Source organism: Gallinula chloropus, assembly GCF_964237585.1.
Source record: "Gallinula chloropus genome assembly, chromosome: 5".
Taxonomy (NCBI): domain Eukaryota; kingdom Metazoa; phylum Chordata; class Aves; order Gruiformes; family Rallidae; genus Gallinula; species Gallinula chloropus.
Window position 1 is genome coordinate 32,008,562 of NC_140090.1, and position 25,114 is coordinate 32,033,675.

Genomic DNA, 25,114 nt, shown 5'->3' on the forward strand with positions numbered 1-25,114 from the left:
AAAGTTAAAGACGTACTGGGAAAAGTGTACTTTCTTTAAAAAAAACACACTAATTACTGTAATTATTATAGCCTGCTAAATAATGACATACCAGAAGAACGTGAGTTCATCTAAAAGTTAGCTCTGTATGTGAAAAAACAAGGAAGGTCTGAAATAGTTTTGTTGAAAAGACAACAGCAACAAAAGCATCCATAGATTTAAGCCTGGCTACTTTTAATTAGCAAGAAATCACACACCACAAAAAGAACTGACTTTGCAAAAAAAAGTAGTATAAGGCCATGTACTATTTTTATGCTGTTCTAGGAAGCCACATAATGCATATCTGCATACTTGACTATGTCTTCATGATTTTTTTGTCTTAGGGGTTGATTACTGCTTGTTTTCTCTATTTTCAACGTGCAACAGAAAAAGCATCCACAAAGGAAGCCTCCATCCAAGCTGAAAGTACATGCAGAATTACCCTTTGCCATATGTTGTCTGCAACTGACATTCCTTGTCATTTTTCTACCATAAGATAAATGCATTTTAAACAGATTGGAAGTAAAGGCTATTTTTTATTCCCCAAGATTCAAATATGATTATCAAGCATTTCTTAACAGACATTTTTATCCTACAGTTTCTTCTGGTCAGGAAGCATGGGTAAAACTAACCAAGGAGCCTGAAACTGAATGCCCTAGAGCCAGCTTACAAGCCCCAAGTTGTTCCTCCAGTAACTGCATTCCCTCCTGAAGAGGAAAGGGTACAAGACCACCTCTCAGATGCCTGTATTTCTTTGCTGCAGCTGCTCACTGGCCACAGAGCCTGGCCTAAGGTAACAGCAAAGAGCTGTGAGGATCACAACTGCACTTGTAGTGTACAGCCTTGTCTTCCTCCACAAACCCAGACTTCTGGTACACAGACAGGGGTGCTCTCACCATGAACTTAGGCTATCAACTACTGTACCAGCTGTTTTCCAGACACAGCACCAGCAATGGCAAATGTGCTCCCATGTCTTTTCTTAACATCACCTTTGCTCTTCATACTTGTCCAAAATGCTTCTAACAGATAAAATGCAGTGATCCTTCAGATTCAGGCATCCCATGTTGATACTCAAGTCTTTTTAGGTAATACAGTGAAATCCTGAAGGCTGCAAAGCCTTAAAACTTGTGGAAAAAATTTATTTTCCTTCTTTCAAATAGCCACTTTCAGTTATATGAATAGACAGTTCTTCCACTAGAAAAGTAAGAGGTTGGGGATGAGCTATACTACAACAGAAAATAAAAAACAACATTCAGATAGATGAATATACAGTAAGAAGCATTATCCACTATTCAACAGCAAAAGTGAACCTGAAGTGTCTGGCATCCTTCTGTGGTTAGTAAGATGTGCCACACAAACCTTTACACAATTCAGGACACAAACCCCAAGGTTTTCCTTATTTCTGCCTCTCCTCACATCCATAGTAGCTACTGTTGCAAAATGACCAATAAACAAGTCAGTAATCAACTCCTGTGTCACTCGTTTTGCCTTCCTTACTGTCAGCTGTTCTTCCTCAGCTTTAACTTCCAGGCGATCTGGCATATCTCCTAACAGGGAAGGAATCTTTTAAAACAAGGATGCCATTAAATGTCTGCGAAGAGTTTGGGGTAAAAGAACAAGAATCAGACTACTAGCACTACCACAGCAAGAAAACAGTTCTAACAGCTTCATCAGAATTAAAAAACAAAACCTACACACCCCAATGGCCCATCACACAAAGGAAGAGGTCCATGTGGAGCCAGCAGCAAATGGATTCGGTCAAGGGCTGGTACAAGGCAGCAGCACAGCAAATACATGCTCATGGCACAAAGTTCAGAATACTGTTAACAACTCTCTTTTTCCCCAGCTAGACTACCTACTCCTGGATTTCATTTTTATAACATTTTCCTGAATGCACTTGTTTACAGATTTTTTTAAACTTTCTTTTTTTGGCTAAAATTAGCTGAACTTTAACCACATCAAAGCAGCACTGTATCTCGACCCTCAAATGTTGAGTTGTGAATATAAGAATTTTTTTAACTTATGTTATTGAACTATTGTTCTATGTGTCTTTGAAGACAGGGAAGAAAATTAAAGCCATCAAAACTTGAGTTAACGAGTAACTTAATTGTTATATTAATGCCACCTTTGCAGAATGATAATAGAATCAACAACAGGGAAGCATTAATACTCAAGAGAAACAGGTTATGAACACAGTCAGCTCTCTGGATCTTTCTTTGCAAAAGATGCTTCAAAGCTCCCAAAAAGACAAAAGCACGTTCTCTTACCCATATGTATTGTCAAAAGTCATTTACTCTATGACAGATATATCAAAGTACAGTGCTGTCCTCATCCCTACAGCGTCCCACCCCACAAAGCAGGTACTAGCTCACACTTCCTTGGCAGTTTCAGTAGTCTACTATGCTTCAGCTACAAAGCCGTGTCCTCACCTGAAGTATGGAGCCAGTGCCCCTTCCAGCCTTTCAAAGTCAAACTAAGCCAGGCTTTCTGTCAGGCTCAATATTGTATATACCAGGAAGCTGACACATAACTAGGTTACATGTGCGTTTTTAATAGCAATTTATATGGTCTTTTCCTCAAATATTTCAACAGGGTTTAAATAAGGGTTTAAATAAGGGTTGATGTCTCAAACCTGCACATGAGAATTGGGTTGAGTTTGGTTTCTTCCCAAGCTTTTAGAAGGTGTTTGCGTTCACAGCAAGAATGGTATCAGTGCACCTCACTAGAAAACCACTACAATATCCCCATTAAAACATGAGAATTCCAAAACACAAATCCCAAACTGTTCAAAACTGCTGAAACGTGACATTTCTACCCTAAAACATGCTTTGACTTTCTGGAGGAAAGATTACTAGGAACATTACATCGGTGTTCCACACCTATCAAAAGTAACACAAACTTATTATGTTGAAATACTTCCCCAAAACAATGCCAGGAACAACTCCAACTTCCTCAAGCCAGAACAGAGTCACTTTGGAAAAGGAATGAAATACGAACACAAAAACCTCACCTCCTTCACCACTGTCTGACATAAGGTATACCACAGCAGGCATTTATAATTCTGTGTATTGAAGTAGTCTTTGGAGTCCCCTCTTGAAAACAGAACCAGAATCCCCTTCTTCAAACCATATGCAATTTAAGTCAAACAAGGGAAATATTAATCCAAGGCAAGTAAGTGTACGAACTGGTTTATATTAGAAGAGCTCGGCTTATTTTATGGCAAAACAACCCACCAAAATTAAAATTAATGTTTCCATAACTAGATTACACTATTTTTGTGATGCATGTCACTTCATTGGTAAACATTACCACATGTGTGCTTACATGCACTGAAGCATCAACACATGAACACAGCATTTCAAGTATTTGTTACGTCAAGGAAAATCATTATAAAGGAACAAGCATCTTCTACCAGGTTACTCTTACACAAACAGACATTAAGCAACTTCTCATCAGGACATCTGAATGTCCATTCAGCCCACCACTTATGAGCAGCTGCCCTTAGAATGACCTTCCTCCCTCCATCTCTCTCATTGTTTAAGGAACAGAAGCTCAAAGAGCTTTAGTTATACGACCACCAATTAGCTGCAGTACTTAGGGCCCACATGACAAAACACATTTTCAGGTCAAGAGAAAGAGTTATGGTTGTACAGCTGAATATCTTCCAAAACCCAAGTGACTCAGGCCACAAACCTTCTGCCTGCTGTGCTTTTAATACTTTTCCATTTAAAATGCCAAAACACAAATCAGATAATAGAGGGATCAATAGAAAATCAAATTAGAAAAGCACAAGTTTCAGATTTGCATGCATCTTACATAAGAAGGATTTTGACTCCAGAAATCCGCCTCTTAGCATTTAAATAGGCAATCTTCTTCCAAAACTGTAAGGAATCTTATTAGTGTCACAGATCCACTGTCAGAGTTAATTCTTCCTCTTTTTTTTTCATCTTGGAAAAGTAATGGAATACTTCTCACAAATGGAAGAACTGGTGGTTACAGATGTTTGGAGAAAAGCTCACAGCTCCGACTGTTCAGACACAAACATTACACTGGAAAAGCTAAAAGGTTTGGGGTCCATTTGGTTAGAACCTTTATAGCCACGTTTCTACTTTTAAAGTAGGTAGAGCTGAAATAAATAACCCTTGTAATGTGTTCCAAGACAATACCTATTTTAAGAAAAAATATACTGTATAGCACTAAATACGTAAAAGCTTGTAAGTTTTTCCAGAGGTTAATTTATGCATACAGGTACTGTGTTATGGCTCCAAATCTATAAAACAGAATTTTCTTTATTAAGCTAAGCAGTATTTGACCAGGTGTCTGTTCTTAAAGCTATGAACTTACCTTGAAAGCACATTGCTAGACCTGAAGTTTATTACAAGAATGTTTCCAGTCACCAGAAGCACGATAGTGTAATTGCACACCCCGGAATGTAATACCACACTTAAAAAATGGTTATTTTAATGATTACACTAATGAGTTCTGAACTTCCAACCTATGTGCATACAGTTTCATAATTACACAGCTTGAAATCCTCATCAGCAAATCCAAATGCTCCTGAAATCCAAATCATTTTATAATCTTGAATAATGCATGGCACCTCTGCAGCAAGAAATTAAAACAAATTTCATAAAAATGCAAAGCTTCATAATCTGTATTCTAAAAGAAACTGCACTACTGAAATAGTGTTGCTTAGTAAGTACTAATGATTGTGATTTTTTTCTTCCTCTTCCCTCTGGTACTCATAGTTCAGATCCCACTTCAAAAATAAACAGGCTAACTCCTATCAAAATATCCTTTTTACATATATAAAAAGGAGATATATATATATATATATGATGGCTTACAGCACACACCCTTCTACACAAGAGTGAAATCAGACATCTGTTTCCTAAACAAGCATTGGCTCAAACTGGCATAAAACCTTTTCTTCCGGAAAAGTGTGAAAACATTATTTATTTTTTTTAAATAGGCTGCAGCTCAACTGGCTTGCATACTATTTTCATCAACAGCAAAAAAAGAACTCCATCTTAGTTCAAAGGGTCACCGAATAAAGGTCTACAGTTCTTCCCTAACAATGCCCTCCCTTACCCAATGCAGTTTTTGTTTGTTTTTAAACTACAGATAAAGCTTAGATAAACTCAGAGGTGGTTAGCAAGCATTGGCACTACCCTTCTGAACAACTTAAAAAACCTGGGACTCAAGATGAGGGGAAAAGGCAGCACTACAGTCAACGCAAAAGGATAGATATTCCATTTTCCCCAGGCTTTTCTCGTATCTCATGTCTCCTCAATATTTCAATGTGCTGCAAAAGGTAATTTTTAAAATATGCCATTTCTAATACTTCCTCGTAGGCATACCCATGCACAGCAAACTATCAGATAAAGGATACTTACACTGGGACTCCCTTGACAAGACAGAAGTTACACAGACGTTTTATTCACAGCAGTATTTTTCTTTACATCTTCCCCACCCAGAACAAGCTAAGAATGTTTAAGTAAACAAATACCATCAGCAGTAACAATTTCATTTCCCAGTAACTTTGATTATGGGAAATTACTGCTGAAACATATTACAAACTATTTATAAGGAAGAAACAGATTAGTCTGAATCTAACAGATAAGCACACTGTACCATGCCTTTGGAAGCTATAATCTTGTTATTCATAATAGAAGTTAAATCCATTTTAATTTTTGCCAATTTAGGGCTTAAAAGAATGGCTTATTAGTTATCCTTTTTGTCAGTCAGATTTTATGATTTTCACTGATCTGAATGATTTATTACTGAAACCACAAAATATGAATGCAAAACCAAAAGCAGCAAGGAAGAGTCACAGAGACAGATCTCTGCCATAATACACGTAAATAGGAATGCCAGCCTGGAAGTTATGCTTAGAAAAAAAACACATTAAAACCAACTCAAAGAGCAGCAGCCCTTATATACCCGTTCCTCATAAATTTTAGCAACTTCATTTTTCCCAACTCATACATAGCAGACTTTTGATTTACTGATCCCTACTTTGCCTCATTAGGCCCAAGGAGCTAAACACAAGAGCTGGCTGCCCCGGGACAGCAGCTCTCTCAAACGTGGCATTCAAGCTTAGGTGAGTGTAACCACGACGCTGCCAGAAGCGCCAAGTATCACAAGTCTGAAGTGTGTATTTGCTGCAACCAGCTTACATGCCAGTGAAAGTATCATAGAATCATAGGGGTTGGAAGGGACCTCGAGAGATCATCGGGTCCAACCCCCCTGCTAAAGCAGCTCCCTAGGACATACCACTCAGATAGGTGTCCAGACAGGTCTTGAATATCTCCAGTGAAGGAGACTCCACCACCTCCCTGGGCAGCCTGTCCCAGGGCTCTGGCACCTTCACTAGGTAAAAATTCTTCCACCTGTTGGTGCGGAACTTCCTGTGCTCCAACTTGCAGAAGAGTACACACATTAGAACAGTAACTTCACCATGGTATTAATCAACTAAATGTCATAAAACATTGTGTATCAAAGAAACTGTAGTCCAAAGCAACAGTCACCACCTTACAGAAAAGAAAGCTGTGGTTAATGTTTTTCTTCGATGCATGCTCTCTTCAGTGCAGGCTTTATGAAAGACACTGAGTACCTCAGGTACACTACCCCAGTTTGGACTGTGCTGTGTCCAACTGCATGCTGGAAGTGTTATCTCCACACTATGAGAAACAAACATCACTGAATTGTTTTCTTTACTACCAGATCTCACATACTTGTTTCATGACAGCAAACGGATATTCAAAGAAAACACCACTACAAAAAAACAAAAGCCACCACACCTCTAGGAAAAAGCTGAGTAATACACAGCAACTTGTAGAGCAGCCTCCATAAAAAACATTACAGCTTGTACTTCAATAGGTAAAAATTCTCAGCTGTAACCAAGTCTTGTGTATCTTGCTTTGGTTTTCTGAAGCAAGGATAATATACTGTTGTACAACAAACTGAAGAAGAAACTCTCCATTCTGCATTCCAGTTACCAGAAACTTTAAAAGCCCTAGAGAAAAAAACTAGAAAGCTCAGTTGCACAGAAGTCCAGGCTTTGAACAGCATTTCTCTAACTTAAGTATGCATTACTTGCATGGATCATACATTTGAGAGGTAAACCATACAACAAAAAGATTCATAAAGCATGACATTTTCAGGCTCTGCTGACCCACTGGAAAGTAATTTAAACAAGTCAGCATCAAGGCCTCTGCCAGTGATTCACAGGGGAAGTTTTTAAAGCAGCAATGCTGTAACTCCCTGGTAAAAGAAGTTCCCTTAGACATCCACAGCCCTCTGTTTATTCTTTAATCAAGATACTCCTGCCCACTTGCCTTGTTATTTTGACTTCATTTTACCACTTTAAGCCTGTTTGTATAAGGAAAATTATTTATCACCTCAGATGCTCAACAGCCACATCTTCCCTCACTTACCTAAAAGTTACTTCAGTTCTGATTTTCTTCTCCATTTCATAAGGAATTTGATGGCTGGAGGGAACAGAAACTGTTCAAAGGTAGAATTACTTCAATATAACTTCATTTAAATAAACATTACACATTAGAGTGTGCCATCACTTTCACAGCCAGAATAACAACCCTGTTGGTCTACAGAGCTAAACCCAGGTCAGAAAGTAACTTCTGCAGAAGTGCTATATCCAGGCAGCCAGCATTTCCAGTGACTAAACCTGCCTGGAAAAAAAGGAAAAGTTCAACATCCACTGACAGAAAGCACATCTGTCAGGTACTTGCCAATACATTTCCTTTGTACAACTGCATTAATCCTGAAATTTATTTCTGCTTCTGAATCCAAATGTTTTTGTCATTTGGCTAAAATGACTGTTCAAACCAGCCTCACCCTCACAATACCTTCACTAAGACCAAAACTACTGCAAACACCTCTGAAGTAAGGTTTAAGAGTTACTTAGCTTCCTCCATGAAAACAACTCAGCCAGATCTTCAGGTTCTTAGTAGGAGCATGCAGAGGGCCAATAACAATCCTGAACAGACAGCAGTGATTGCTCTAGCATTAGACATGTTTTCTCAGTATTCAATTTCTGCTGGTAGATAACTGAGAAGGAAGAATTAATTGATTTTGCTATTTAATATTTCATTACATGCTTAGCTTAAATATCATACCTACCCTTAATTCATATAATTTCCTTGATATTATCATTAAAAATAAGACAGTTACAATCCCCACCAATCTTGAAACAATGTTACTGTTTCAGGATTTCACTGACGTTTGTGTCCTTCAAAAGCTTCTGCTGCTGTTAAGAAACAGAAGCCACCAGTATTTAACAAAGGAGGTATCCAGGCATAAGCTATTTCTAAGACCATACCATCACCCTGCTATTTCAGTATCTCTGCAGTGCCCATCACAATCGCATACCCTGCTTTTTCCTTCCACTCTAAAAAACCCACGCAGCCCACTATACAAAATACACCAAACACCCCCACTGTATGCTTAAGAGTGGTAGAACTGCTAACCAAGAAGCTTCTGGAAAGGTTAAACCTACACCACCTTCTAGGATGACAAGCCTAGACCTTTTGCCAGCAGGACCGATCAGCAAACAGTATCTTTACATGAACATTCAACAGCTTTGTTGGCAGAACTGTAGATAGTGCAACACTGCCCTTGAAAGGGTAATCTTACAAGGAAACCAACCAACAAATGAGCCCATCATCCTGACAGCAGGCCATCACATCGTACTCTGCCTCTGCTGATAGAAGCATGGCACAAAGCATATTTTGTTCATACTTAATCCTATGAAAATATGAATGTCTATGTCAGGTAAGATATAAAAGTCTACAGGGAAAACACCGACTTTGTGTGTTCAGAGAGCCAAGCTTTTCTGATCCAGGAAGTTATTAACAGTTTAAACTTCTATAAACTAAGCGAGTTTTAACTCAATGACACACGGCTTTGTTATACGTTTCATCTTACCAGATCTGGGTACGTACTTGTATGGACCCGTACTAAAGTCACGAGGTAAGGCTGGGTGGGTACATGAAGTTCATGCATTTAAGATGAGCGTCAAGCACATGCCCAATGTACACAACCATACAAAGTGGAATGCTTTGTTTGCTATGCACAGCAACAACATTTTCCTAGGGCATTTTCTTCCTCAAGGGACAAAGTAATTTCAGAGGATAAAGTCCTGTTAACAGCAGCATACGAAGAGGACTCCATTTATAACTTCCACACAGTAACAACAGACCATTTAAATAGCATGTTTTTATTCAAATGACAAAATTCATATTTTGTAATTAATTAGATCCATCAGTCAGCGTAATCAGGACACAAACCACTTGCTAGATAACTCAGTGAAAACAAACTATTTTAAGACTATTCAACGCTAACTTTGACATCCAATTCAGGCCACAGATTGTTGCTGAGGCAGTGGCAGCAAGGGGGGCTCTTGCCATAAACAATTTCCAAAGCATTTTCACAACACACATTACCAAGCACACATAATTTAGACCCAGTTTACATGCAAATAGAAAAAGTCACCCTCTCCAACATGCATAACTGTGCAGTTGACAGCACTTAACATCATCCACTGTACTGTCTATCTACTGATTACTCCTTGAGTTAAAGGGAAAACTATGAACTGAATATAAGCAGGGCTCAAAAACACTGCCACTCCTGCTGCTGTGCATGATGCATCCCTGCACCATCATTTCACAATGTTGGAAACTGACCATTTACTCTATTTTTTTGTTCCCTCAATTATTTACTGACCTGCGGCAGCACTCCCTGCTTACCTCATGAGTAGTTGTGCCTCCTTAACAGTCTATTGTCAAGGGCTGTCAAAAGCTTTTGAAATTCCAAATAAATTATATCTGATAGCTCTCTCCAATTCACTGTTTTGTTGCCACAGTGAAAGAATTTCAATAGAGTAGCAAGCACGTTTTCCTTTGGAAGAAACTGTGCTAATTTACAGCTATCAACGCACCATCTAGAGTATATTAACCCTTAAAAAAAGCATCACCTAGTTTCCTCTGCCACTAGAGAAGAGCCTGATGGTCAAAGCCAAACACACCTTTGGTTAAAGGCACCAAGGTTAAGTGCAACGCTTTTGTATAGAGCAACTGTTTTCACGGGAGACCAGCCAGTATTCCCAGTGAGGAGTGGCACTGGCAGAGGCTCAAAGGCCAACAGGCCACAAAATGCAACTATTAAAAAAATTTCTGTGTCAGCCTTTCTATAGAGCTGGTTATTAGTTATCAGATCATACCAATCTTGTAAGTAGTTAGCATGGACAGGTCTGTGCACATGGTGCGAAGGGTTTATGGCCCAGTTCCACACTCAAATGAAAGACTTCTTTGACCTCTCAAACAACAGTCCCCATACATGGTTCTCCCCTAGTTTGATCAAAATTCTCCTTTGTCATTACAGCCACTGCTGCTGTTCAGTAAATCTTAACCACCAAGGCCTTTTGAAGATGTTTGCAGTGATGCATCATATGTAATTGAGGCATCACAGGAAGAGAAATCAAGAAGTTTTCTTTGTTCCTAAACCACCCCAGACAATTTCAGAAAGTAAACTCTCAGTTTTCTAGTGTTATTTTTCCTCAAGGCAGCCTCAAAACTACAGAGTCTCACATAACAGAAAATGCTTAGACCTACATCTGTGTGCAAATTAAATATACTCAAGCAGTAACACCCACCAATGAACAGCAAAAGCTTCACAAAAAGCTAAAAACTGGATGGTGTGTGTGTGTATGTATGTGTGTATATATACATATTCTGCAAACTACTGCTCATATTTGCATAAGTGTTCCTGTATCAGTACTTCAAATAGAGGAAATCCTGCTGGACAGGTTCATTTTTAGTAACCCATTAACATTTCCCTTTGATGCAATGTTTTGTTTTATGACATCTTATGCTTGTGGTCTTACCCTTCCACACAGCTGTGTCAATCCTCAGAACACAGTCCTTCATCCCCAAACATTTCTGGAAAAAAGCCTCTGGGTGTTTTAAGTACACTTTCAGTGAATATGGACAAGCAAGGAATGCAACTTTGATAAGAAGAACATATACTAAACAGAACTCCTTCGTTTTTAATAATTACCACATAGATAAACAAAAATGACATTGAAATACATCTTCAACAATTTTCTAAGAAAACCTGCATCCCAGTAATCACAAGAAAAATGCTGCACTTGGTATAAAGTCATTAAACAAATCAACAGCATACAAAGCTACCATTTGTTTGTAATACACAAAATTATTTTTGAAGTCACCACGCATATGGCACTGTAACTAGAAAAGCTATTTGTCTGAAAGCACAGGAATATCCCTTATTTGGTTCCTCAGTTTTAAGTCATTAGATAATTTTTTTCCTCTGATTTTATGAAGTAAAAAAATGTCTTATAAATTATACTCTTCTTCCTCTACACTGAAATGTCATCAATTAGTTTCCCAAAACTAAATTTTCCTGATAGCACATTTTAATGGTTTTGGAGGGTTTTTTGCAGCTACTACTTCTCTACCAAATCTATCTGATTTGACATGAAAGTTAGAGACTCACAGCTTTTAAAATTAATAACTGCTTAGACTTTCAGCAGCAAATCACAGGAACTCCTCCTTAGCACAGTTGAGGCAGCTGTTCTTGTCATCACAGGATTTGTCTATTTTGTCACACACATCCAACCATGACATTTGAATGATTCTCAAAAACTTAATTCTGAGCAAAGGAAGAGCTTATAAAAGATATTTTAAGAGGCATAAAAAAAGATGTCTTGCAAAACTCACATTCCTTCACCACTCTATTTTCATACAGCAATAAAAGGAAACACAGAACTGCTTGAAAAGGCTAACTCCTAAATCAGCTGCTAGGCTCCTCCACATATCATCACTGCTTTGACCGTCCTTCTCCCCCTCTTCTTCCCCCCCGCCTCCCCCCACCAATTTTTACTACAGAAACAGAGAGCTGTAGCACCTATGGGCAGATGTGTTTAATTTAAGAATATTTAACACCCAAATTCACCTGCCAGATGGCCAAGAAATGAGGAAGTAGCATTAATTATTTGGAAAGACACAGCAAAACACAAATGTAATGTTTTCATTCAAGCTCTACCTTATCTTTGTCTTCCACAACATCTGCCAGTACATCATCTGGGTCCAGGATTCCTCCATCTGTATATTCCAGGTGGTGAATGTTCACCCAGGAAGCTGGATCCTGTAAGACAGACATAAGACTTCTTAACCTAACCTTGCATAGTTTCAGGCTATTGGACAAAGCAGCTTCATCTTCCCTCTTTAATGGGGAGGTAAAAGCTTGGAGCCATCACTTCAAATGGAAACTGAGAGAATGAAAACTACCAGCATGTAACTATAGATACTACCTATAGAACACTTTGCAAAAAATCTTTAAAATCTATGTTTCCATTGACATATCATTCTTTACTAAAGTTTAATCTTTACTTTTTATTAACATTTAACTTTTTTTTATAATAGTTTATAGTTGGAATCTTTGGGTTATCAGCAGCATACTCAGGTAAATATATATATGCATGGACATGCACCATCCCTGACAGTTTCAGGGGGAGTGGTGCATGCATACATTTACATATATACACACAACTCTTGGTTTTCCCCTTTGAAGAGGTAAGTCAGGCTATTACAGCAAAAAAAAAAAAAAATCCCAGTTTGTTTTCACAAATTCTAATGCAACACTGTGTACCATTTTAACGGGAATCACATTAGTTTTCCAGAACTAATGCTTCCCTCATTGTTAACTACAACAACTGGGAACTTAGCCATTGTTCCACTGACCCTGAAGCCAAAGGCCATAGAGTGTGTAGCTCAACAGCAAATTCTCCTTGACATGAAATACAGTTCAGAGAACAGAGACACAGCCTGTACCCACTCCCCCCAAAACCATAACCATATCTGCTACCCACGTACGTGTAACATTCAAGGGGGACAGGGTAGGTGATGGTTACATCTGCGGTGCCTTAGCTACCACTAGAACATTTACCCCACAGGGGCAGCCAGTGTGGTTTAACAGGCACGTGGCAGCTCACTGAATCACAGCAACAGCTGCTCCATAGGATCGGCACTTATACATGTTGAACTGGCACCATCTTCCACCACACACTGAAGAAAGGACACATGCTTAGTTAAGATTACATCAGACATCACAGAAACTGGCCAGAATATGCTTAAGTTAAGGACCCAGAAACAGGCATGGACACACATAGCTTTGAGAGAGGTTTTAGGCATAGACAAAGAAAGAAGAGCACCGCTGATGGGCAATACGCAATCCAGTTATTCCATTTATGCCACATCTATATTACAAGCCCTTCTTCTTCGGCCAATCTAACCTAATCACAGTTCTCAAGCCAAGTAAAGCACCACAGACACACTATACAGAGTTCCTTATCTCTAGTTTGGATATTCCCCACATAATGAAGTCCCCATTAGTAGGGATATCCCCCTCCATATCTATTTACATGCATTCTGTAACTTTGGCTGTGGAATGCTGCAGCCAGCAGATAAATCAGGATGCATCATATGCACAGATGTAGATCAACTGGATTAGCTCTCTTTTTTACTGTATCATCAATAGGTAGCAGCGAAAACATAAACCAAAAAGCTTCACACCACAATAGCCACAGCATTGCCAACAGGTCAGCTCATCATGCCCCTCTCAACTTTGCTGGTGAACTCTAACCAAAATGTTTTTCCTATTCTGACACATCTAGCTTCCACAGTTCAGTTTCAGTTCTTCCACTGACACACAGCGGTTTGGACTGGGATAGTTAGTTTGCTTTTATACTAGTATGCAGGGCACTATGTTTTTGGGTTTGCAACCGTAACAGTATGACAGCACAGGGATGCTTTAGCTGTTACTGAACAGTGCTTACACAGCATCAGTTCCTCACGCTGCCCCTCCAGCGAGCAGACTGGGGGTGCACAAGCAGCTGGGAGGGGACACAGCCAGAGCAGCCACTCTGACTGCTCACAGAGATATTCCATACCATGTAACACTGTGCTCAGCAATAGTACATGGGGAATGAGGTAGGCAGAGTTGTGTATACAGTTTTTCTTTTACCTATTAAATGGCCTTATCTCAGCTCCTGAGATCTCCCACCAGACCTCTTACAATTCTCCTCCCCAACCCCACAGGCAAGGAGCAAGCAAGCAGCTGTGTGGGGCTTCACTGCCTTCAGTTAACCCATCGTCTTTGTCCTCCCCTTGCACTTGCTTGAGGGTTAAGTATATCTGAAGGTACCGTATGGCTGAATGGTAGCCACCCAATTAAGCACTTAAAAGTATCTTTATTTCTAACACGTGTATTTAATCTGTAATTTACCTCTAACTACAGTTATTTCATTTCACACTGAAACCACCCATTTGTGAAACAGCAAATGTTTCTTCATTCTAGGTATCAGGTGTTCAAAATTACAAAATTTAGGAAAATCAATTATCATGCTTTTGTCTGTGCAAAGTGATGAAGTGTAGACAACCATTATAGCTCAAAGCTCTGCTTTAAAGCCCATGGTTTACGCATTTTTACCATAACCACAACATTCAAAGATGAAAAGGCACTGAGGGAAGTACCTCTGCACACCAAGCAAGCTTGTTAACTTATATCAAACAATTTACCTAATGCAGAAACCTTGTGAAAAGTGTGTCACTTGACCCTACCAATAGGCTTACAAAATGCGATTCCTTCAAACGGGAATGCATCAGTAGCTACAGATGTTCCTCCTGAAGCATTTAACTAATGCAATCACAAAAGGTTTTCCTAGTTAGCAATGCTACAATAGCATCATTGAAAACCACTCCTCTTAATTAGACAAACTTCTGCGGCTAACATTTTTGTCTGAAGATATATTAAAACCTGTTAGATGTATTACGCTGTTTAAGTGTCCTGTAGACAGAATAAAGCTGATGTGAAAAAAACAAACAGCTGATTGGAAAATTTTGCTTTCAGTGTTTGCTTCTATTTTGTGATTCAGTAGCTGTATCAACCCAGATGTGTCATTGAAAAAGAAACAAAGAAAAAAAAGGAGTGTAAAAGCTCTATTGTCCCAGCAGAATGCATGCAGCAAGTTGGAAGGAAACGAGCTCAAGACACACAGTCACCCTAAACTATGTTAAGCTTACCAATTCCTAACCTTCCTTTCAATTGGGGCCACAACAAATACTGAAACATAACACGTTTGTTAGCAGCCATATCAACAGAAAGTAGTCTCTAAATTAGGCTGAAGGATTAGAAGATGACATTCCTGGCCAATCTTTTGAAGCAAGTGCAGCCAATGTTAGATTCTTTAAAAGAAAGGAATAACAGTTTGTATTGCAATACAAGAACTACAGTAGAACAGGATTCACAGAGTTTCCTTAGCTGAAAAAATACTTAACAGCGTAGGTGCTACTCCCATACACACTATGGCCCAGGTACACAGAATGTGAAGCTACTGTGATCATTTGGTGTCTCATACTCCCCTATCAGTGTAATCACCAGATATTACAGTAAGACCGAACATTCGCTGTTTCAGAATTACAAATGTGAAACTGGCTTCTATTAATTTAACCAAAACTTCATCCCTGAAAGTTAAAAAACACAGCTGCGAAGGGGAAGGGTGAGAGATGCTTTTTATAGACTTGTTTGATGAAGCAAATAGTAACTGCTGCTAGATAGCCTAGGTGGAAGAAATTCCCTTCGCACAGTCACAAAAGTAACAACAGTTCATCTGACCAGCAAAATCACTCACCCGTTCCAAAGAGACTTCAAAGTCAGAGAACATTTTCTGTTCGTTGGATGAATGCCAAACACTGCCATGCACGGGACACAAAACCCCTATATAAAATGCCATCATCTATATAGCGGTTTCTTCTGTGCTTCTTTACTCCCACCAAGAGTCCACACAGCTTCAGTAAACACAACACACACAATATGGCTTTTTTTTATATAGCGAGCTCGCTATTAACCACCAGCAGATCCAAGAGCTGAGAATCTTAATTCCTCAACAGCATTTCATCCACATGGTAAGTAGGGGATGGTCAATAACAGGAGGAAAACTGAACACATGTATATGCACGCACACTAATACTTGTGTTTCACACATTACTCAGGGCTCAAAAGGAGCCAAATAGGTCTGAAAAAACCAAACAACTGTGGTAAATCAAAGACAGAATCATCACTGGAGAAGTAAAAGCTTTCCTTAGAAAGGGATGGGCTTACTTCAAGTTTTTCATATTTTAGTAAGATACAACAATTGCAGTGTGCATCAAGGACACTACAGGTTTCCAAATATTCTGAAAGTACTAGGCAGGAGACTGCCTTTCTAAAGTAACAGGGTAAGTTTATAAAGTGTATCACTGAAGATCTTGCAAAACAGACAGTTCTTCTACAGTATTTTCTGACAGGAGTAGGTCAAAAACCAGTAACAGAGGTGAAAGGCAATGTTACACATGTGAAGGGCTGATCCCAGCTTGTGTATGTTTGCTTCAATGAAATAAATCCTGGATTTTTAAGCTTACAAACAGTACAGGGTAAGATTACACTTATCCCATTTTTGCTAAAGGAAGAGAACAATTAAGGACTTATTCACTGAGAAAGCACTAGCCGAGAAACCACCAAATATAAAGCAAAAAAGCGTAAGGACTATATTCGAAAATGCCAGAGTAACTTTTTTTTTTAACTGAGAGGTTCTAGTTTGAGATTAGAGTCCTTTTCTAATGAGTGCCCTCTTCTTAACCATCATCATGGGAAGTACACGTGCTCAAGAAGAAAGAGTAAGCTTTGAAAAACAAAATGAGTCTCTTAAATAATAAAACACACATTGCAGCCTAGAATGCACTGGGCAGCATTCAAGTATGGTTACCATCTATCTGTGCTCCTAAATGCTCTCCAGTTAGCAGGGTCTTTAGGAATAAACACACCTCCACGTTTTATTCCAAAAACCCAAACAGCACCAGCAGGGAGTTCTCTTACACCATGGCATATAACCCTTATGCAGAAGTTGAGCTAAGTTATATAACAGAAACATCTAAATGTGTTTTTAAAAAAACTGGGAATAAGTTACTTGGTATAACACATACCAGCACTTCCAAAATGAATATTGAACAGTTACTCTAATGTGCATTTTACCTTAGGGCTGCAAGTCATGTTTGTGTTTAACATCAAGCCACTTAAAAGCTGTTTATCATCATTTCCTTTATGTGTGGAAGAACACTTTAGGAATTACTAGGCAAATATTTACCAAATGTTAAATTAAAGCCAGGTCACATGAATGCACAAGTGCGACGTAGGCAGAGAAGTGACATGAATTAAAGAAGTGGGTCTGACATTCATGTTGTCACAGAATCCCAACTTAACCGTTGCCACCTAATGCAACACCTTCAGCATTCAAATGGTTTAAAGCAAGTGCAAGAATTCTTCTATTCATTCTTGAGTCAAACAACCAATCAAGTGAAAAACCAACCAGTCTGGAATCCAAAGACTCTCCCATTTATTGTTAGATTATATATACATATACACACACATATTTTTAACATATCAAAATCTTGGAGCACCATCTTGACTCCTCCCCCCCTCCCTCCCCGCCCCAAACTCAAGTAGGAAAGTGTCCGTCTACTTTCCTGGAATCTAAAGTAGCATTCTTTATAAATGCTGCAGTCCATATAGCTCATCAACAGTCCAAAATATGCAAGTGAATCCTAATAAGTCTAAACACATTTCAGCTGGCCCATCAATAAACACTGCCTAATGATTTCACAATTAATTATTGTTTAGTGCTGTTATTTGTTCTGCTGTGCAGAATGCATAAAATTGCAATCCCTACCTTGGCATCTTTAATGTAAATATAGTAAAGATCGGATGCACCAAAAAAACCTCAGAAGTAGGAATGACTTGTTAAGACTCCTCACACCACTACTTCTCAGACTGGCATTGTAGAAGCACCTCCACATCATTGCTTCACCAGAGCAAATGGATTTCAGTGAAATACAGCATGAAAAAGAATGTATTTTAAAAACGGGAATTACGTATGCCTGTTCTACAGCAACAGAATAAGTGCAAGGTCCAAGCTGGTGGAAAGGGCTGGACTCTGGCTACGTTGTTTTCTGTCATTTAGTGCAAACATAAGATTGAATCATCCACCATCACAATGTATTTTCTGACAAAGGGGATATTTTAGGTTCAGGTCAGTAAGAGGCATATTCTACTATTATTTTTAGACTGTATATTACAATGTGATCCATTACCTCCCAATAAATAAGAAATATTGAATGATTTCTGCCAGCATTCTAAGGCTGCTATGGATAATGTCATCACATAAATAGCTCCAAGCACTGGTTACTCTCAAACCACAGCTTGCAGAGCAGAGTGCAAAAAGGGAGTTGGAGAGGAACAGACAGATGAGATCGGTCACAGCCCCAAGCTCCATCTCTAAATCCTTCTCAAAATTCATCACCACATTAGAACAGCCCCTCGCATTTTGTTTGTTTACCATAACGACCTCCAAGCAAGCCAAATGTGGTACTTCCAGTCACACTGCATTTCAACTGCCACCAAGTGAGCTGCCATCCTCAGTTGTAGTAAAGGTAGGGCTCTGTTTAATGGGAACATGAATACAGAGTTCCCAAAATCAACAGCTGATCAGGAAGCAAACGTTTTCATACTACATATGGTCACTGCTGGTTGTTAAGTATTCCTCAGTCACAGCAGAGGGATTTCTCCAGATTTATCTACAGTTGAATGGTTGAATCTCAGCAGCAACACAAGGTACACACGCCTGAATGTCCTTACACAACCTAGGAGAAAGGCTAATGAAAACGTGTATCACACCCCTTCCTCCTTGCAGGCAAACAACCAACCACATTCGTATGCACAAAGTCTGATCAGGAGGATGAGAACTGCATTGCTTCTGTAGCGAGATTGTTGCTGCAGAGATGACATTTTATGGAATAAAAACAGGCAAGAAGCTTCTGCAGAAGTCAGAAATTAGTTTTCTGCACAAGAGATTATGTATGTTCCAGACACATAATGAATGCAGCATATCCTAGCACTAACCAGGATCCAATAAGTCTCCCTATACAAAAGCCAACTAGAAATAAAGCAGCTTTGTTTCTCAAACCTCTAAAAACAGGAAGAAAAAAGCAACATTTAGGTTGCACTGTAACGCAAACTGAACTCTGGAAGCTTCCTGACCAGTGAAACAGGATAAAGTTACAAGCCCACGTTTCTAGATCTCACTGTTAAAAATAAAGTCTTACCTGGAATTAATTACATTGTCCTTATAGCTTTATATGTAGCTCAGCTGCATGAATTTTAACAAGACATTTCTAATCCTTTCTATTTAGAAATTCAAAAGCAGCAGAAACCTCCGAGAAACCCTCAAGATAACACACAAGGAACAGAAACATGCTACAGCACAGTGAAATAGTACGAAAAACAAAAAGATTCCTCGCATTCCCTAGGATTGTTTTTCCCCACCAAAACTCTAAATTAGGAACTAAAAGTGTTAGATGCTAGAGAGAAGATAAAGCTTCTTTACATCCTTCTACCAGCTGAAATTACACACATCCTCTCAAGTCAATAATATTAAAGAGAAAGATCTATATCGAATAAGCTTAAAGGCAGAAAAAGCTGAGTTGAAGGCTTCTAGAATGTCATCTGCTCAGAAGGAAAATGCTTTTAAGCATCCAGCAATAAAAGTACGGAAAATACAGAGGATCATAATATAGTAGAAATAGACCTAGAGAGATGACTGTAAAAGGTACTTCCTAACTTGCCTTCCAGATAAAGCAAAGTACTATAAAAATAAAGTCACATAAGAAAGGATCTTAAGAGCAGAATTCTGCTTTAACTGGGAGGTGATGGACTACAGGAAGAAATATGCTACTTCCAAGCAATCAAGCTTTTGAGTACATACAAGATGGAGTTCTTCACTTTCAAGAGTAAATCCAGCAGGGCTGACTAGCAAGCTTTCAACCCCACTACCAAAACATAACTTCATCTCCCTCTCCACAGTATTCACAAATACCATGGGCATTTTCGTCACAGCTAATGGAGTTACAGGCAGGTAACCCTGAACTGTTCTTTATCATAAGCCATAAGTGAAACAAACGAGAAATTGAAAAAACAAACAGAAAACTGTCACAATATTGACAATGACATAATTTTCAGCAGTGTTTGCATCTGTCAGTGCCTACCAGGAAGGCATCTGCAAACAAGGAAAACCAGCTCATCACTGTAATACTGAGAGCTGCCTCTCACATTTCCCTTTCTGCAAGAGGTGGTCCAACTGAACAAACTACTTGAGTAAATGCTTTTGAAATTATACACTGTGTCACACAACTGCAAAGCATTTAAGTACACAGCTGAAATAATCACAGAGATCTTGCACATTTCTTCAGGCTATGATAGGACACCATTGTCTGCTACATTAAAGAGCCTCCTAAAATGACTTTTCACCTAAGTGACTTAAGCAATCTTGGACCAATTACCTCAAGAAAATTAAAAAACACTAGATCAGGACATAACTTTTAAGCACAGTAGCATCCTATCACATTAGCAGCCAACTCCTATCTAAATTTTCTCCTTAGAAAGCTTCCCTTATTAATTCAGTACACTGAACTGTTGCCAAGTTCAAGTTAGACTCTCAAGACAAAAAAGCCTCTAAGCAGCTGCATGCACGAGGGGCATCTAAGAAATAAAGTAACTGAAGGATCCTTACATCAGTACCTTTTTTTAAAAGCAGTGTTTTTTCAAAACAACACAATTCGCCCTACTGTTTAGAAGATCCGAGTTTAGAGTACAGTAGAGGAACTATTCCATCTCAATAAGCAAATTAAAAAATAAAAATCAAATATCTCATTTAATGTATTTTAATTTGTTTAGTTGCATTCACTTTGTCTTTCACGACTAGTTGTGAAAATCCTAGTTGGTTTAGTTTTGGGACTTTTTTAATCAGCATTGAATGCAGTACAGAGCTAAATGCTACAGCTACAAAGCAGGAAAGAAGTCCTGCAAACATTTTATGCAATGTCACATTAAATACCCAATTCTAACAGTTTCTGTCTTTGAAGGTGCTAAAAAGCTGATGTCAAAACCAGGACTCTTATCAGATCAGGCTAGTACAGAAACAAATTCATCTCTGTCACTAAGGTTGGCTTTATCTCTGCACATCTGCAGGTTTTGTGAAGTCTGCTCACACCATTTGCCTTGCTGGCTGCTCTTAAGGATCTGAGTGGGAAGAGCAAAACAAACAACAAAGACAACCAAACAATTCATGCATAAGGCCTGTGGAGTACCACAGGCTTGTGTCAGAAAAACTGTTACCCATCTGGGAAAGGGCAGAAAAACCTTCCCTTGTTTTCCTTTGAAGTCGAGGGATGGGACTACTGAGTGCAGACAGACACAGATGACAAGCAGCAAGCACAGTTTCTTTTTAGTCTTCGGAATACGACTAACACAGCATAAACACAGCTCACTACCAGCTTTGTATTTAACCTACTACATTGTCAGGAAAAAATAATCATCACTGGTCGATCCCCAGTCACCATAATTACACTCTGAGAAATTAAAGAAGTAGGTACTACTATGACTACAGGTCAAAATGCAGCAGCTCAAGGACTGATAACCACATCTTTCTGTCTCCACCAATCATCTCCATCCTGCCGTCCAAGCTCCAGTTTGGATTAATGAAACTCATCATTTTCATTCTTTTTTTCATTAATGAAACTCATCATTTTCATTCTTTCTTCCTCTTCCCTTCTAGTCATTTTCACATGCCAGTAACTCATTTTGTTTTAAAATAAACACAATTTGTAACAGGCACCTCCTTAGAGCAAGACAGGCTTAAACATCAGAGAGCTTCCATCTTGAGTAGCTTCTCAAGGTGCAGATGCTTACTACAAACAACCTGACATACAGGTTACATACACATCACCTCAGTTTCAATTTTTAACAATATCCCGGTTCTTATTTTAAGATAATGATCCTACTCTGAGCTCCTGGAAGACAAACAACAGCATACAATCACAGAAAGTTCTTCAGACAGGTTAGAAAGCATGGCAAAGGGAGTACAGTCAAGAGGTTTCCTCCACCCGAGTCACTCAACACCTGCATTCTGTAAGCCAGAGAAGGACAAGTGAATCTCTACACTATTTGCAAAAAGATGCTGCTATTTCTTGTTCTTTGGCCATACTTGGATGATTATGCTTTGAGAAATTAGTAGGACTATAGACTAATACAGTTTTTTTTCATTTTTCAGAAGGCATGGAAGGCAGTTATTCATCTCACCTAGTGAACTCCACTATCACTAGAAAGAAGAAAAAGACAAAGTTGGTTTATCCTGGTAATTGAATACTCATGGAACGAAAAGAGAAAATACCACCACCCCACCCCCACCCCACTCCCCAACATTATGTCTGAAGAAAACCAAAAAAGCTGCATGGCATTCCAAGCAGTCCAACAGTCAGAGCACTGATATATAAATCCAAAGTGACCCAGAACACCTTAGACTTCACTCAAACTTTGATTTAACTTGCAGCATTCTGATTTTACACTGAATCTGAACAAGAGCCACTCTCTGAACATGTCCCGCTATCTCAGTATTATCTGAATAAAATACGTTGTAGAGAGCACAGAATACATCAGCAGAGGGATCACAAAGCCCACCTTTACACTGCACTCCAACACCTGACATTTAAGAACACGGCAGTGAAGAGCAAGTATGCAAAACCAAATACAGCGGAGACACCTCTTTAGACAGAGGTGCACACCTCTCAGTTGTAACAACTGGAAGGACTCCTCCCTTGAAGCCTCAGCTGAACCTGGAGTGCCCTGTGTACCAGGCTCTGAATCCCAGATACCCATGGGAACGCAAGAGCAAAACTGATCTCCAGTGAGAGACTAAGGCTAGCCTTGAGCTCCTGAGGCACATCACACCAAGCTGTTACAACGCTGCAGAAACACAAAACACTCACCTCTAAGTTAACACAGCAGCTCCAGAACAAAAGGTCATTAAGTAAAACCACATTTTAAGCTGTACCTTTCATACCCCACATTCTCTGCCACACATTAGCTACAATTTTCAGAGTGGCATTGTTATGCTAATGAGCAAACTGCAACGCAGCTACAGGCACCTGGCAAATAATTAATTTGCATGGAGCCTGGCTTTTTGTTTGGTATCTGAAGGTAGCGCTGGAGGGTTGCTAAATCAGGATTTCTTAAAATCCAGCTTCAAGTGAGCACACAGAAATATAAAGCTACTCCTTCAGATCGCCCCTTGCTTTTCACACAGGGTGGGAACTTCAGGAAATAAGGCACGTGGACAAGACTAGGGTATTTCAAAGGCAAAGTCAGCCTGAGTGAACAACGTTGTTATTTTGCCAACTAAAACGGAAGATCCCTTACACTGAAACCATTCAATACAGCCACAGATAACAAAGCCAGGCTGGCTATAAATTCACACAACTCAGTTTGTTACAAACTCAGCGCCACAGATCTTGAACAACAAGCGATAAGCAGCTCAGCATCCACAATAGGAGCAGCCACACTTCAGTCCTGCATCTACAAGCTATCTAAGATTGTTATTTACAACTGGTTTGGCCTTCCTTTGATAAAGTGATTAATGTATTAGCAGCTGACACAGGAGCCCTTATCAGAGGCAGCTGGGAGCTTAAACGTGTGACTGAGTAACAGCAGACTCCAGGCTCCCACAAACAGAATACAAATGCCTGTGAGACAACGCAGATCAGGTATGCTGAAATCCCATAAAACCTTAAAACATAAGCCAAGCTTTAGACAAAGCTCAAGTAAGAGCAGACAGTAGTAAATTACAGAAATATACCCTTAATTCCACATAGAAAGCCATTACATTTTGGGGGTTGGGTTGTTGGTTTGGTTTTTTTTTAAGAAAAAAAATAATCCTCTCCCCCTCAATCACAGGAAAATATTTCACAGATAACAGTATCTGCTGCAGTGCCACCCCGGTTCCTGCATGGAGCAGCCATGGAGCAAATGCTGGGGAGGAATGTTGCCAAAAGGCTGGCAGACCCACACTGTCAGGGCACTCAGTCAGACCCCAGACCACTGCTGTCTTCTCACACTTCCAAGGCCAGTGCACTGCAGCAATAGCACTGGTTCCCATCAGTGACACTTCCACATCAACCCTAAACAGTTCTCTCCCCACTCTGTCAATCCGCTAGCAGTTACAGTTCATTGCTGTCTTTAGAGAGGTGTTCAGCATGGATTTGGGGTCTCTTTCCCCACTCAGAAGACAGAAAATACATGACCTTTCACACACTTGGTCACTGTGCTCCAAAATAGCGCCATTAAGGACAACTGTAGGCCCCAGTGCTAGAAAGATGCTGAGACAGCCATGGTAGCTTTAAATACCCAAAGCATTTGAAGATGTAAGTTGAGTCCCTTTGAGGCAGAAACTCACTACAAGAGAAAGAAAAAAAAAGGAAAAAGAATAGTGGTGGTAGAAAGTAATAATATCAACTAGGAGTTGTGCATACAGGCAAGGGAAACAAAGGCTTTTCAGTCATACAGATGCACTAGATGAAATTGTTACACATCACTTTGTTCTCACATGAAAGGGTAAATTAACCAGCTTCCTTTCTCAGTAGCAAAGATGACTAGGATAGGAACATTCTGAAGCCACAACCAAACCAGACAAGCACTGCCTAATTCCATAAGGATTAGTCAGCTTCATGGCACTGACTATTGTTTGAAGAAAATGTGCAGGAAGTTTAAACAGTAACAAAAATATTTACCAGCATAATATTACATCATGGGAAATAGTAATATAACACATAAGAGGTTATGTAATAGCATTTTTATTATCACAGTACAATATTGGTAAGTTTTAGCGTTTGACTTCCAAGAGAGAGCAAACACAGCTGGTGAGTATCCCAAACAAGCTCTAATGATATTGGAAGAGCCAAGTGATGGAACTGGATGAAACCCAAGCAAGGACAACACTCTTGGCTCCCAAGATCAACTTCCACCTTCACCTGACTGAAAACAGAGAACATGCCAGAATTAACACACCATCAAAACTTTACACCATATGCCTAACCACATCTCATTAAGTGGATTCTGACCAGACAGAAGACAA

General features: G+C 39.3%; 1 protein-coding gene across 1 annotated transcript in view; it reads right to left on the reverse strand.

The window, feature by feature from the left end:
* PARD3B (par-3 family cell polarity regulator beta) overlaps positions 1 to 25,114 on the reverse strand; it is a gene marked incomplete at its 5' end in the record, with an annotated part of 406,028 nt that overhangs the window by 366,861 nt on the left and 14,053 nt on the right. The window contains one exon of the mRNA XM_084264986.1: positions 12,106 to 12,207. Coding sequence (XP_084121112.1) covers positions 12,106 to 12,207 — 102 coding nt within the window. The remainder of the gene's footprint in view (positions 1 to 12,105; positions 12,208 to 25,114) is intronic.